A 16,173-nucleotide genomic window follows, 5' to 3' on the forward strand; every position below is an offset into this window, starting at 1 on the left:
CATGGCTTGATCTGCTCTCTGACTACAGGGCTGAACTGACTGTTGAAGGCAGCTTCCAAAGCCCTCCCATTAAACTGACTGCATTTCAGTTCCGTGCTAAAATTGGTCAACTGTACAGAATATTAGGACAAAGCTACCTGCTTTGATAGCAAATGGTAGACCTTAGGTAAGTTACATTCATTTGAAGGTTTGACTGGACGGCATCCTTGTTTTACTAGTGATCTTGTGGTCAAGCTGACCAAATCCTAGCCACAGAACAGAAGCGTTCAGAAACTGGCTAGAGAGAGCACTTATTAGAGAGAGCAGGAATTTAACTGCTTTAATTCTGCTCTTTCTCTCACGTATCTGGGATTTCCTTAAATCACAAATTATCACTAGCTATCCTTGTTAATTTATTCAAAGTAACATGAGTCCAGGTGAAAAGGCACACTCTAACAAGTCCTCAGTTGTTCCTAGTCTGCTCCTAGCTTACTTGAGAGGTTCAATACAGTTAAAAATAAATAAATAAATAAATAACCTGCTGAAGTAGCCTTTTTTCAGATTAGATTCCACCATTCAGAAAATCCTGCTTAAGAGACGTTTTTTCTTTTCTTTGAAAGACTGACCTTCCCCCACATGAAACTAATTAGTATCTTCAGGCTTGATGAAATACATGAATTTCTCAATTTACCAAAATTGCTTTGCACAGCCCTCCTATCCTGCTTATGTTTCAAGCAGCGTATCTAAGTGGGGTACTGTTGGGGTGCATCTCTTTCACTCATGTAGCCCAGTGATCCCAATGCCCTGGACTTGTGTAACGTGTGCAAGACATTTACTTTCTCCCTATACTTTTGACTGGTTTAGAAAAAGCGAGTTCGCCATCTGCTGGCCAGAGAATTCACCGAAGCCCAAAGAGCATTAGAGCAGACGCATTTTCTTCTGTGCTGTTCCTGATTTATCAGCTAGAAGAGACACTTACAGTTTAGTACAATCAGGATTCTTTTGACATTAGTAGCATAAAAAGTCTATTTTTGCAACACTAGTATTTGAAAGACCTCCGTTCAGTCCCTAATTTTGTTCTTGATAATGGGACAGATTGTATTAATGTTTGCAAGAATGTGTGAACAACCAGCCTCCCCTCCATGTCGTATTTTAAGATTAAAACTTGTGGTCGTCCCTGTCTCAAAATACAGACATGCTTTGCAACAATCGCACTCCCTCTTTAGCTTGAAGGAACTTGTCAGTGCCAGAATCTACTGACTATGGCAATTTACTTCATCATCCAAACCGGGCAGAATTTTTGAAAACCTCTTGCAAGATTTCACTTCTCCAAACATTATGTAGAAGACATTCAGCTGTAAAGCAAGAAGATGAAGTCCTTTGTTTCCTATGCCAGAATGACATTTTCAACACTGAACAGGATTGTCACCAACTGTTAACTGGTTGTTAAGTTGTGGCTAGGTATAAAATGTAGAAAATGTTTAAAAATAAAACTTGCCTATGGATAGTGAACTGTCTTCTTTGGGGATTACTTCAGTTACCTGTAAGAGGAAAACAGATGATTTGGGGGGGTTGTTTGTTTTTAAGAACGGGTGCAGTCTTGCCAGTAATTTAGCTGGTATTTTTCAAAGTGACCTCTTAGAAACTTTACAGCTCTGTTGAATCAACATGTCTCTAACCCTACAATTAAATAATGCTAAAAGATGCAGCAATTTATCTTCCTGCAAGTGCTTATTAAGATATCTGAGTAACTGCGACCGTGGCTTCATCACAGATATATATATATATATATTTAATACTACACACTTCTGCTCAGAAAGAAAATCACGGAAAATGTAAAATTTCATTTGAGATGTTGAATTTGTTGCAGTGTGAGATCTTCTTTATCACATGATTCTATTCTTAATTAAACCATATTATCTACTGAGAGACCAAGATTACGACAAGAACAGCACAGAGTTCAGCATGAAGCCAATCAGGAGCTCAAGTTTGTACTTATTTTTTTGTAAGGAGATGTACCAAGCTGGCTTTTTTATTGTTTCATCAGCACATTTCTAAGCCTATACGAGCAGGGAAAAAAAAAAAAAAAAAAAAAACAACAAGTAGAACAATTGCAGGGCTCCTCAGTTTACAGCATGAGGTCGCTTTTTCCAGGTGAAAAGCGGAGCCATAAGTGGCAGTACACTAAAGCCCTGGCACGTTGAGATCCAAGAGGAGAGCTGTTTGGCCCTCCTTTTCACTCCTGGGAACCACATACCTCAAAACCCACAGACTACGGGATATATCTCAGAGAAATCTTGGGAAAGGAGAGCATGAAGAGCATGTTTGTAAATTTATTTCTCCCTGGGCTTCTTCTGCTTCTCCAAGAAATACTTGTTTGAATATAACTTTGGCAGCAGTACTTATGCTGTTTTGCACCCACCACATTTAAAACTCCTACAAAAAACTGAAAAGTTAGACTGAAAAGCATCTCTTTCCGTTCTACTTTGTAAAGCTGCATGTTTTCCTCATGCAAAACAACAGGGGAATGGAAGCTAGAAAAGGAAATGCTGAATGTAAAACAAAACAGACCAAACCTCAGCCCTCCAGGACAAAAGCCGATAACTAAGTCCTTTCTAACATGCTGATTAGGTTTCAAGAGGATACCGCTTTAAATAAGCGTAATTGTGTGTCCATAGGCAGAAGCTGAATAATGACAGGATGAATATCTATACTTAATTTTTTGTTACTGTCTTCCTGTAGCACACAGGGACTTGTTACGTTTAGGGAAAATGCTAACCTAATGGAGGGTTTAAACCATAAGCTAGTTTGTTATACCAAAATGACTGAGAGAACAAAGCATAAAGTGTTTTCAGATTTCTAGTACACCTTGATTGCTATCCATTAAACTTAAGACAGGTTAAACAAAGCACAGGAAATAAGAGAACTCCTAGTCCCACAACTGGCAAATTGTGCGCACACTTTCCGTTCCTGAGAAAATAATACACAAACCTGAAAAATGCATTTAACTGAGAAATGAAGACATCCCCGTCCTATTGGAAGACTAAGGTGACAGCTCTTGGGCTCAGTGATTTTCAGATAAGCTCCAGTCTTCAACTTGCAGACACCAGTGACAGCTCCTTTTTTCGGATTGAAAGGGAAAATGTTTCAACAACACATTGAAAACATACTTAAGGGACAAGAAACAAAATCAAGACTGCAGTGAGAAGGAAAACAGAAAAACAATACTGGGAAAAAAAAAAAAGAGAAAAGAGAAAAGACCTTGGTCTTTGTATCGACCAACGAGATAAGCCTTACACATTTTTAAGTTTATTTTTGACGATTGATTGATGCGTTACCAGATATTAAGTACTATTCAAGAGCAAATATTAACACTAGTAAGAATAAATCCGATCCACCAGCCCTTATTCAAAATACATCAATTTCTAATTTGGAGATAACGTCTCTCTGACAAGGAAGTAGAAAAGCTGTAAATACCGATATAGTTTCCTCTCCCGATGTTCCATATACATACCGACGCTGTTCCTACACCTACACTCTGAGCATAAATTTATGTTGACATGAGTATCGGGTGTTATTTCTGTTTGCCTTGAGAGACTCTCCTCCTGTCCACTGAAAAGTAAACTCAAGATTCCAGATCAGTTAAAACAGTTGCTAGCCCCCCATTCAGAGTTCTGCAGCAGCAGTGTTCAGATTTTTCAGCAGTCTCTTTACAAAATGACCACTTATAAGTGTACAAAAACACTTATCACCTAGCTTCTCAGTAGGTACACGTTTGGCCTCTCTTAAGCAGAGAGTCAATCACAGCTTAAGATTTTATACAAGATCCCATTTTCAAGTTTGGGATTATTTCAGAAAATCTTTTTGCCTAGAAACAGTACTACTAGTAACACTTTAACTGGTTTGCCAGCACAACCTTTTACCCTGTTAGAAATGATGTTGACTTCTACCTTCATGTAGCATACATAGTGTCCTGTGCGACAGTTGATTCCATGATGCACCAGCACCGCATATAAGGCATAGAGGAGTGGTTCTCCACTTGATTGAGACATGTAGGCTCGGAGGTCCAAATATTCAGGATATTTTACCTCCTAAAGAGAGACCAAGAAGATAGAAAAATTATATCAGAGTACTTCGCAGACTAGCCAGAGAAAAACACTTCCAAAAAACAGAGACTGGAATTATATGAATATATCTCTTGATTCACTAAAAATAAGTCTTCCCATAAGCAACGTTTAATACTAGAAGTTGCAGACAACTGTTTCCTGATGAATTAGCCTTCTCAGAGGAAAGTTTATGCTTCTTGTCAAGCAGGAACTTTACTGATATTAAGAGAAAAATGAAAAAAAGAGAAAATGAAAATAAAAGCAGACCATTTCTCTATATTCTTAAGGTATATTCTTAATATACCTTGTTGATCTTTCCACCTGTGAAATCTGCAAATCTTTTCAGTGATATTGTGAGAACGTTGGAAGAACGGTGTACGGTAAATCTCTTGGATGCAGGAACCATCTTTTTACACCTTAAAAACAAGCAGAGACAAGTGTTTGAAAGCATCTTCTTTTTCGCCCCCAAAACAAACTCCTTTTAATGTCTCACGCATGCTTATGCTATTTGAATGATATTTACTTGCATCATATGTTTGGTTTTTTCTTTTCATAAACCCATGCACTGCATGTCACGTTTGTTAATACAGAGAAGAAGGTAAGTTTTACCAACAACTCAGAGCACAGCGGGAACAGGAATCTCTCATGAAAGCGTATTACCAGGGAGTTATAAAATATAAACAAAAAATATTAAAAATGAGTTATATATAAGACTAATAACAGTTATCAGCAATGGAAAAAGTACTGTACATGTGCAAGGCCTTTCCTTTTAAGCTCACAAAAAGACAGAAAATTCTGGCTTTAAGTGTGACTGAACCGATCACACCTCAAAGAGCACATTAAGGAAAGACCATGCAATTCAGATGTGAGGTGCTATTACAGTTCTTTCTCTTCCTCAGACATCACTTATGAGAATCCTGAATACGCTGCATGTTGCTTTCTAGGATCCGCAGGCCAAGACGAACCTGGGATTAAATTGCTTTAATAACCTATTGGACGCTCTTGATTCGACACCCTAATTTCCTTAGTATCCGACAACAAGAAGTGGATACTGCATTTTTCATTTAGAGGGGTCAGGCATGAATCCTACAGAACTGAGCCGGGCACTCTGTGCTTTTCTGAGGGGATGTTTGACTAACAGCTTGTTTTGCCAAACCATCTTATGCAAATGTTCAATTGTTTCTCACATACGTAGAAACATCTTACATATTGATCAGCACAGAGAGCGCCTGAACTCAATAGGCTTTCCCTGTGCACGGGTTAGGCTTAAGGGAGATCATTTCAGGCATTAGTCCACATCGACAGGTTTCACAGTTCAAGAGCTGTGCAAGACGCTGTTTAGTGAGCCAGCACAGGCTGCTAACATTCATTACCACGGAGCCAGCTCACATTCCCTGACACTCAATCTAACTTTGTTTCACAGTGAACGCTGGGACCTGCAGGAACCTGCTGCTGCCTTCCACTCCAAATCATTCTCCATAGCTCCTTGCTTCAGCTCACCACTACTACGAAATGAAGCAACAACAACAACAACAACAAAGCTGCGTCTCCTTATTTCTAAATGAAGTTAAAGGATAACTTACGCTCTAAGTCATGTAATATATAAAACTAATATCTAGTATTAAGACATAATTAGTAATGATCTTACTCGCTACATTTATAGCAATTCTCTCCATCCAGCTCTTCAGGTTTCACAAATAGTTCTAGAGCTCTGGTAACAGATGAAACCGCCTAGAGGAGCGAGAAAGAAGAGCGTAAAGTCACTGTAAATTCAAAATTCCAGAGACGCACTAGGAGTTTATAAGAGAACCTGACTAATACATACTTAAGCGATCTACTATGAGCACTGTCAAGAAGGAGGCAGAAAGAGCATGCTCAGCGTTTACCTCACCTGGAAGTCATTCTACTTTGAAACAAATCATTTTCCAGTAACGCAGACAGCATCTATAGTGTGCTTTGTCATCAATACTGGCAACAAATCCAGCAGTCTAACAATTAGATGTATATTGAGGTAGAACAACAAAGAAGTGTGACAGTATTATACTTTGTGCAGCAATAAAATTCTTTCCCCTTAAACCCAATGCAGACGTGGAGACTATTTACAGGGGTTCCACAGAAGGACAAAGTCCAATCCACTTTCTAACCACCACCAAGCTCTTATATTTTAACATTGTACGTGGTTTGGTTTTTTAAGTTAAACAAGTTTAATTTAGAAAGTTATACATGTACTTAAACATCATGAATTATATTTACAAAACCTCCTACCTTTACATCCAAAGTGATATCAAGAAATGCGTCATACGTATCCGAAACTGCTTTGCAATTCAAGCACTTCACTGGAAGCAAAATATAAATGCTTAACAACACGTGAAGGAGACTAACTGTCCACATTCAAGTTGTCGATAGATACTACTTCAGACAAACTACAGACTGCTTTACTACCGACAAAAGACACAGATCAGTTCTAAGGACAGGAATATTTTTAAAAGTACCTCTTGATCTTAGAAATCCTCCAAATATTTGATGAATGGTGGTGGTAGCTTGAGAAGATCTGTCCAATCTGGAAATAAATTATAATCAGACCTCAGAAGATTTAAGGCACACAGTTAACTCTTCAAAGAGTTTTATGAAAACCAAGGATGACCTAGACTTTCAGTTTTGATAGTAAATAAAGGCCTAAAAGGTGCTAGAGAACGTATAAAAGTGAATTTGTTTATGCTTACTTGGTGCTTCCATTCAAGCACACTTCCTGCATAGCATCAACAGTATAGCGCAAGAACTCGTGTGCGTCTTCTTGACTGCCAAAACGGAAATGTTGTCCTATTCCTAAATAAGAAGATGATAGTATTTACCTCATTTAAAAATGAAGTAATTCTCCTGTTTCTAAAATCTCTCTTCTTTATAGTGTTAAAACCATTTATACACATCAAATAATTATTTGAAGATTACAAGATGCTGAAAAAGAAACACATCTGAAGCCACTTACGACTGAGATTATTGATAACACGCGTAGGCTCGATGACATCAACAGTGCAACGCAGGGCCTGGTTAATGTGAGTCTCCATCGTGCACATCATGCAAAAATCTTGTTCACGACCTGAAGAGTGAAAGAAGAAAGCATCCCAGTCTAGCGAAACAGACATAACTACAAACAAACATATAAGTAACATTTAAACTATAGATACAATATCCACTCTCCTTGTCCCAACAGCCTCCTAACATTTCATTTCACACAACTTTATAGAATAAAAATATCCATTAAGCCTGTATTCAAGTGCATTTTGTGATGAGAAATCTAAAAGACTACTGCAAAGTCACGTTTGTAAAGGCTGACAGGAATGTGAACTCCACAGGTTGCAAAATGTATGAGGAAAGAATATTTGACGTTGATGATACAGCATTAAGAGAATGTGGGTTATTTTCAGCACAGTGCTGTCAGGTGAGCTTCATGATACAGAGCTACGAGTCCTTTGGGAGAAAGGAAAAATTACAGTAATGTATGTAATAGTACTTCTGCCCTCCTTTTTTCAACAGGATTCTTAACTGAAACGATTTCTATATACAGGAAGAAAACAGTTAAATTTCTAGGTATCGATACAAAGATACCAGCCTAAAAAGCATACAGGTTTAGTACAACATTTACTTTATAGTACAACATTTTATTTAGGACAAAATCAGTCTAGATTTTAATTCAGTCCCACAAAAAAATCTAGTCGTGTTCATAACAGCTCATATTGCTTTCTAGGTTTTTTTTTTTTTTTTTTTTTTTTTTAATTGGTTCAACAACAAACAGACCCTTTATTGTAGTGCATTATGGAACCTCGGCTGTGCAGACTAAAGACCTATGATGCCAACATCCTAAATTTTATTGCCTTTCTAGCAGCAGGAAGCCCAAATAGCCCAAATGCCAAATGTTCATTAAATGCATTACTGTCCAATGCACTTCATTATTCCCATGAAGCAAGAAAAGATCCTTTTAAAAAAACAAACAAACAAACAAACAAAAAAAACACATGGTGCATTAAACGCACTCCATATGCTATTCCGAGCCCGCTGCTAATACAATGCTCAAAGCCAGCTTCTACAGGTAAAATCAGGCAAGTAAGTTTGTCTCACAGAATCACTGCTGTTCTTTCACCTTCACAGCTATCCAACAGATTTAAAATACTGATAGAAAGTACTCACATGACTGGCTGTGCTCAAGAGAAAGCATGTAATTGGCAAGTGGGGGGGTGTAGGTCAAACACTGTAGAGTAGCATTAAGAAAACACGTGTTGCCAAGATTGTACAGGCCAACTCCAACACTTTGTGTTTCTTGCCAATCCATACGTATCTTCTCAGGTGGAAAAAGAATCCTTTGTGGCGGAGCAATTCCATCATTAACAACTGCAAGAAAGTTATATTTAAAAAGAGATTTTGTTTGTTTGTTTCTAAGAAAGGTATTAAGTATATATAGGTATAGTAAATATATAAAGTATATATAGGCATAGTAAAAATACTATTCTGCGGGAGCACCTAGAGGAACTAGCTACAATCCAAAACAGAAAAACTTATTGCAGAGACCTTTAATACCGCCATATTCAAATTGGCTGGTCAACACAACGTTTTGGGAAAAAAAAGTTTAGTCAACCATTTTAATTTTTTCCTTATTATATGCTTTTTTCCTTATTATAACTTCAACCACAAACTTAGACTTGAAATTATATGGTAATAAATGCAAGGACAATGTAAAAACAAATAACTAGGAATGACGGTACCCCTACAAATATCAGATCTTTTCCTGAGCAATCTTAGCATTCAAAAACCTGTGAATAATGGAACCTGTGAATAGCAACAATCAAACACTTTTCTTTGCAAAACAGAAAAGATATGGATGAATCTGTGCATTACAAAATGCTCCCCATATTTCTCTGTCGACTGTAAATATATCAAAATTAATTTCTGTAACGTCAGTCACTTCAGTTGCCTTAGGAGAATCGCTCTGGAAGTCTTTATTCACAGTAGTCCCGTTCTCTATCAGTGCAACAAGTAAGAACTGCACTTTCTACTTTTGTTTTGAAGAAAACAGAGGCAGGATAAAGCGCACACTTACTTAGATCTCTTTGGGCAAAAGGCTTAGATTTTTCAGAGGATCTACAATAAATAGCACCTCCACATCCTTGGGCCACAGAGACTCGGCTTGAATCTTCTGCAGGTGGTATCCGGCCCCAGTTTGCGGTGCGTGACATCAGTTTTTTAGTACTCGGTTTCTTGGATTTGCCAGACCGCCTTGAAGATGGCTTTTTAGACTTTGAAGATTTGGGCTTGTTAACTATGGTCATTGTTCTCATCTGCGGCAGAGACAAATGTTCTGGCTGACGTAAGAATACCAAGAAGCATTCCAAGAAGAAAAGAGTAGTAGAAGTCCTGTCACTTAATCTCAAAGAAACGGCCTTTAAGAACTAAATTGCTGGTATGAATGATTTAAAAGGAATCCCCAAACTAAACACACAAAGGAAAAATTTCCATCAAAACTCTATCAGTATTACTTTTAGCTTCTGCAGAACTAGTGGCTGATGCCATTTCTTTCACTTTCGTAGGATTTTAATCCATTACAACTCTGGAGTCTTTTTAATATAAAAATGCAAATGACATTCTCTGAGGGGAATCAGTTATTTATTGCATTTTTGGAGCTTTGCAATTATCTATTAATTATTACCTATTATCTAATAGATAATGGTTGCGATTTATATATAATTGTTGCTCACGCTAGTAATGGAGCACTATTACTTTACTGCCTGCGCTTTTCTGCTTCGTGTGCACAAAGGTACCTGCATTTCGCTGCTACTTTACTTCTGTCTTTCCAGGGCTCACCCTCTACCTCACTGTCTACTGCACCAGTCATGATGGCTTTGTTGTGATTCTATAATGAGCCTAGCTTTTGAATACACTTTTTCTGGGCGTCACTTTGTGATAGCAAGTTAATTTGTGAGGGCTTATCACCTATGACCTGCTTCTCAGTAGGTACACGTTTGGCCTCTGTTAAGCAGAGAGTCAATCACAGCTTAAGATTTTGTCCAAGATGCCATTCACGAAACTGAGTTTAACCTTGACAGAACTGAGTTTAACCTTTAAACCTGAAGCTCCGTTAAAGAATAAAGCAGCACCCAAGCCAGGAAATAGAAGTTAATTGTCACTTTACCCTGAAACGCACGTAAAGCCAGTGAGCTATTCTGTGCTGGCAGGATTGCTGCCGGGATGGCCGACGAGGCGGCGGGCACAGGGGGCCACAGGTCCTGCTCCCCGGGGCCACAGGTCCTGTCACAGGGGGCTGCCGGGGGTCTCCAGGCGCCGGGAACAGCGGCAACAGCAGGGACAGAGGGGACAGCAGCGACAGCAGCCGCCACCTCAGCCGAGGCCGTCTCCACAACTGCCACAACGGCCTCGGAACGCCGCCCAACTCGGAGCTCCAGCGTGACGCCTTTTCAACCTGGCCGCGGTGCTCACGGCTAAAAGCAGAGCGTTTCCTCCGGCGTGTCTTTACTGTCGGTGCCGGACCGGCCCTCACCCCGAGCTCTCCCTGCCGGGAGGGCTTTGCGGTTGGGGTTTCCCTCCCGCCGCCGCCGTGGGCAGGCCCCGCGCGCAAGCTGTCCGCGCTGGGGAGCGGCATGTCGCCCGCGGCGAGAGCCAGAGGGCGCAACACGAAAAAGCCCCGACACGAAAAAGCCCCGACGTGCGGGCGAGGCGGCGGGGAGACGGCTCTGAGGGAGCGGCCGCTTCGCCCCGCCGTCCTCCTCCCCTCCCGGGCCGCCCCGCCGAGACCCATGCGCCTCAGGTGCTGCCCTGAGAGGGCGCTCGGGCACTGGGACAGCTGCCCAGGGCAATGGTCATGGCACCGAGCCTGACGGGGGTCCAGAAGTGTTTGAACAATGCTCTCAGACATAGGCTCTGCTTTTGGGGTGGTCCTGTGTGGAGCCAGGAGTTGGACTCGCTCATTATTGTGAGCCCTTTCCACCTTGGGATGTTCTCTGATTCTAGGTCAGCAATCCATTATCTGATGAGAGGTGTGGAGTCATTCGAAGGGAAGAGAGACCAAAACACTTCTGGTTTCCAGAAGCGGGTATTTGGTAACCAAACCGATGATTCCTTTTCTTCTAGAGCAAGTAGCAGCAGGGATCCGCTTTACAATAGGCTGGCAACAAGGAAACAAAGAATTGCAAACAAGACGTAGGACTTGAGCAGCAGCTTGTATACATGCATCAACTTATAAATGAGCACACAGCTGAGCGATAATGCAAAAATTGGACAAACTAAGTGAAGACGTTAACTGTAAATTTTATAGGTACACACTTTACTATGACGTAAGAACTGGGCAAGACCTTTCAGGGAAAAGAGTTGTTGGCATGTAATTTGAAGTAAGCTTCAAATCCCAGAGGATGATTTTGTTGGAACTTTATTCAGCTGAAAACGTGGAAGCCTTGTTTCTGCTTGTGTTAGTTACAGCTCCAGTTTACTTTGGTTGGGAGGGAAGGCATTCCAGGCTAACGTGCTGTACCTGTTCCTTCAGCTCATTGTCCATAAACGGAGGAGCAAATGAAATTCTTTGAATCTCCATTAAACGCAGCACTACAAAGTGGAGTAGAGGGCGATCTAGCACTTAATTTTTCTGTAAGCAGAAAACCCAACAGAATCTCCACAACAGTTTTCAAATCTTGTCCTGCAGTAAATGACCAGCTGAGTGAAGCTTGCATTTAGAGTATGTGCTCCTACATTAGATGGAAATAGCTTTTCCTCTTCAGAAGTGCAACTGAGTGGTGAACTGGCAGCTACGTAGGGAACTAGTTGTGCCAAAGGGTTTGTGTTGAACGCACAGAAAAATATGCAGGTCCCAACAGTAAAGGATTGTCTGTAGGCATCACACTGAGTACAGATGTTATCCGCAGGTTCGTGCCCAGTGCACCGCGCCAATTATTCACCCAGAGTTGGAATGCACACCAAGGTCTTTTAATTACATAATTAATTACAGAACTCTGCAGAGTCAGGTACTTGGCTATCTTTCGCAAAGCAAGCACACCTCTGACTCGAATCACCGTCATTCATACACAGGAAATTTGTGAAAACTCTCTCTTTGGCTCCTTTTGATTGGTTATTACAGCTCACCTAACTTATCTCTACTGAGCTTGCGCATTACAGAGGAACACCGGGGGGGAGGGGGTACAGGAGGAGGGGGACACACACCGAATCCCACATTAGCAAGGATTAGCATTTTGACAGGTGTGATTTCTAATGTGTTAACCCTTAATGACCCTTAATGAGCAAAAGGTTACTATAGGTCAGTCTGGAGCTGGTTTTCTCCTTCTTGTTTTTTCCCTTTTATCCCTTCTCTTCCTTGCTTCTCCTTGTGGAGTAATTGCCTTAAATGACTAGGCATTATAAGCACCCCTCCATCCCAAAAGCTACCCGCCTCCAAGGTGCAACCACCCCTCACTGAGCACATCCTCTGAATTTCTCGGAGCCTGTACCTTTAAACGCAAGCGAGGTAATTTCTACCAATCACAACCAAGATACGCATGACTGGAGTCACTCAAGCTCCACCTAAAAGATAGAAAATAATATCAATTGGCTTAAGAGAAAGGGAATGTTGGGGGAGATACTGTCACGAAGGATACCTTCTGACATCAGTCGACAGGCTGAGCCTCTCATCCCCCCCCCCCCCCGCCCACTGGGATGCTGCGAGGTAAGATCTGAACGCTTGGTTATGCCAGGCGTCTCCACGGAAACTTAGAAATCTCTAGCGTCTTTATGCTTTTTAACGTCTTAATACCTAGGCCGTGTACCTGTGCATTTCATGCATGCTAGCTTGCTTTTGCAGACAGTGAATTTATCACTGGCAATCCAAAGGACCTGTGTATCTGTTGCCGTAATAAACTGCACTTAATTGCATTGTTCCTGGCCGTGACAGTTCTCCTTGAACGCGACTAGAGCGAGGGCGTGCTGCGTTGGTGGTGGATCCGTGGCCGTGATAGTTCAGTACCCTGAAGCCGACCGCACCCGTAACGGTCAATCGGCTACACCCCTTAATGCGACACTACTAAAGGAAGAAGATGACAGGGCTTGCACGCATCGCATTAGGCTTTGCATGTGAAAACACCCCCAAATAATTTCACATGCATTTAACGTTTTTAAAGGGAAAAAACCAGGAAGGTGTAGTCCTTCTGTAAGCTACAGCTCTTGATAGTTAAGGCATCAGCATTCATTCCTTTGCTTGACAACAAACTATGAACATACAGAAGAGTTAAATATTTTCATTGCATTCTTAAAGGCGATTTTTCAGACTTGTGCTTCAGTTGTTGGAGTTGAAGAAATCGGTAGACGCCCTTACTTTTACGTTAAGACCAAAATCTTTATCTAAGATTGTGTTATCTAACACAACTATACTCCCACCCCCACATGCTTTTTGGAACTTCTGAAAGATCTTTCTGCAGTCCCACTCTGATGGTCTTTCAGTAACATACAAACTGCCATGGCAGATTCTGTTACGGTGCTTTTCTATTGACAGTGTGCATAACACTCAAGGTAAAGCCCCTCATTTTGCAGTGGGGACATAAAGTGTTTCTTTGGACGCTGCTGCTTCTGTTAGTACTCATTTTTTCAGAAACTTGTTGAACCTGAGCTGTGCCTACCGCACCAACGAATGCTTTCATGACACAGTATTTTGTCAAAGCAGTTTTGCTTCTTGGAGCTACAGAAGCAGCTCTGGCTACATGATAGGGAACTGTGCTGCACTGGCAAAAACAGACTTACTTACAGACTTAACACCACTTGCTAACTTGATCTATTTCAAATCTCATTTTAACTTTAAAGAGCAATCAGTTTTGCGGTTCCTGTCTTACTAAGTTGCCTTGTTTTGCATGGAAGGTCAGCCTGTGAATGTTTTGCTTTATTGCATGCTTCAAAAAAAGGCTGAGAGGAAGAGACTGGAGGAACCTTTTCTATTCTATAGACTTTCCCCCACGAATGTGGAATTGCAGGCTACTTGGATGAATGTTCGAATGTAAGGGAGCAAGCCTCAGCCAAAGGAGGTAGAATCCTTGCTTAAGAGGAAGTATCAGTGTGGGGACATCTTTGCTTAATGGGAGCCATTTAAACTCTTCATAGAAACTCAATAAGCTCTACATCTTATATTTGGAAAGCAGTATGGTTACGCAGCTGCTAACCTAATGACTTGAGTCTTCTGCTCTGCAACTTCAAATTTTGTTTTCAAGCAGTGCATACATCAGTTTAGGCTTTGGACAAGGAGATTTGTAATGCAAATAGTGATAAACCAGAATCAGTGCTACTGACGAGCGTAATGGTGAAATGCAGCAAATCAAGTGTTCCTGGAGAACTGTGAGATTACAAAACCAATAAGCCATGAAGCACTTTTTTTTTTTTTTTTTAATCAATTCTTATATGCTGAAATAACACCTTCAAGAAAATCTGTTTATCCAGCCAGGCGACGGTGTCTACCTGTAAGCACAAAGGAAATGCCTTGAGAGTTCGTTTGCTGTATTTGAAGTTCTTATACCCTGCAGAAATAATTATTTAGAGTAACATGTAACTGAGGAGATCGTAGCAGGAAGTATATTATTTCTAGCATTAAATTGCTGCCCCGTTGCCAGTGCAATCTAGGGAGAGAACTGTATATAATAGTTAAACTCCCCTGGACTGACTTACATTATAAAATATTCTGACAAAGTAAGCTCTAAATCACTTGACATTTTGAAGAGTTTTAAACGGGTACAAAACCGAAGCTTTATAAACCAAGCAGCATTTATAATGCTTCATATATAAAAACAATGCCTATTTTTAAGATTTGTTACATATCTATGTAGATACGCTTGCTGGAAAAGCCAGGTCTGTTGTAGACCAAATGCTGCAGATTAAGACTTGTGGCTTACCAGTTTCATTTCTGTATTTTCTTGGAAAAAGTTTTGAGTTAGAGTTTAAATATAAAATGTAAATACTGTACAGATATATATTGAAATAAGTATTTCTTGGTGTACACAGGTGATATGCATGACAAATACTCTGTATCGATCATTGTTAAAAACGTAATGTTCTGTGTAAATCCACTGCGTATTAATCTTTTCATTTATCATCAAGAGCTGTTACTTAAGCCTGGACATTCTCAAAAACAAAGTGTGAAACTATATACCATTGTGTAGCTCCTCCTTTATCAAGAGTGCATGCAAGATAATTGCTCCTTTTTTCCCTTTCCAGAGGATGATTCGATTTTATAGCATGGATTATAACCGCTCTTGCAAGTGATCTTCTTTTAAGCACAACAGTTTAAATGATCAGGTTACAGAGAAAACCCTTTCACTGCAAAATAGATTCAATAAAGACTTGTGGCTTACCAGTTTCATTTCAAAACCCAAGTTGTTGGGTTTGATGGAAAAATGGTTGGTTTGGACGGTAAAAAGGTCGTCGGTTTTGATGGTAGGTTTAGTCTGAGTATTGAAGGCTTCCATCAGTAAGCTCTGCATCTGAAAGACAAAGGGAAGAAATGTCATTCCCTGTTGTGATACTCAACATGGAACTGTCTGGCTCAGTGGTTTTCTTTCTAAAGAGAGAAGTCACAACCCTGCACATGGCTTGATCTGCTCTCTGACTACAGGGCTGAACTGACTGTTGAAGGCAGCTTCCAAAGCCCTCCCATTAAACTGACTGCATTTCAGTTCCGTGCTAAAATTGGTCAACTGTACAGAATATTAGGACAAAGCTACCTGCTTTGATAGCAAACGGTAGACCTTAGGTAAGTTACATTCATTTGAAGGTTTGACTGGACGGCATCCTTGTTTTACTAGTGATCTTGTGGTCAAGCGGACCAAATCCTAGCCACAGAACAGAAGCGTTCAGAAACTGGCTAGAGAGAGCACTTAGGAATGCAGGAATTTAACTGCTTTAACGCTGCTCTTTCTCTCACGTATCTGGATTTTCCTTAAATCACAAATTATCACTAGCTATCCTTGTTAATTTATTCAAAGTAACATCAGTCCAGGTGAAAAGGCACACTCTAACAAGTGCTCAGTTGTTCCTAGTCTGCTCCTAGCTTACTTGAGAGGTT

General features: G+C 40.5%; 1 protein-coding gene across 1 annotated transcript; it reads right to left on the minus strand.

Moving 5' to 3' along the window:
- Window positions 1-2,372: 2,372 nt before the first annotated feature.
- Window positions 2,373-7,150, minus strand: LOC310885536 (ubiquitin carboxyl-terminal hydrolase 42-like; the record flags this gene model as incomplete). The annotated part of the gene is made up of 7 exons (XM_083809005.1): window positions 2,373-4,070; window positions 4,390-4,501; window positions 5,734-5,816; window positions 6,351-6,421; window positions 6,578-6,645; window positions 6,809-6,911; window positions 7,072-7,150. The coding sequence occupies 7 exons, from the start codon at window positions 7,148-7,150 to the stop codon at window positions 3,831-3,833; spliced, it is 756 nt and encodes a 251-aa protein (XP_083665131.1). The 3' UTR covers window positions 2,373-3,830.
- Between the last annotated feature and the right edge of the window lie 9,023 nt (window positions 7,151-16,173).

This window comes from Anser anser, assembly GCF_964211835.1.
Source record: "Anser anser genome assembly, chromosome: 23".
NCBI classification, from domain to species: domain Eukaryota; kingdom Metazoa; phylum Chordata; class Aves; order Anseriformes; family Anatidae; genus Anser; species Anser anser.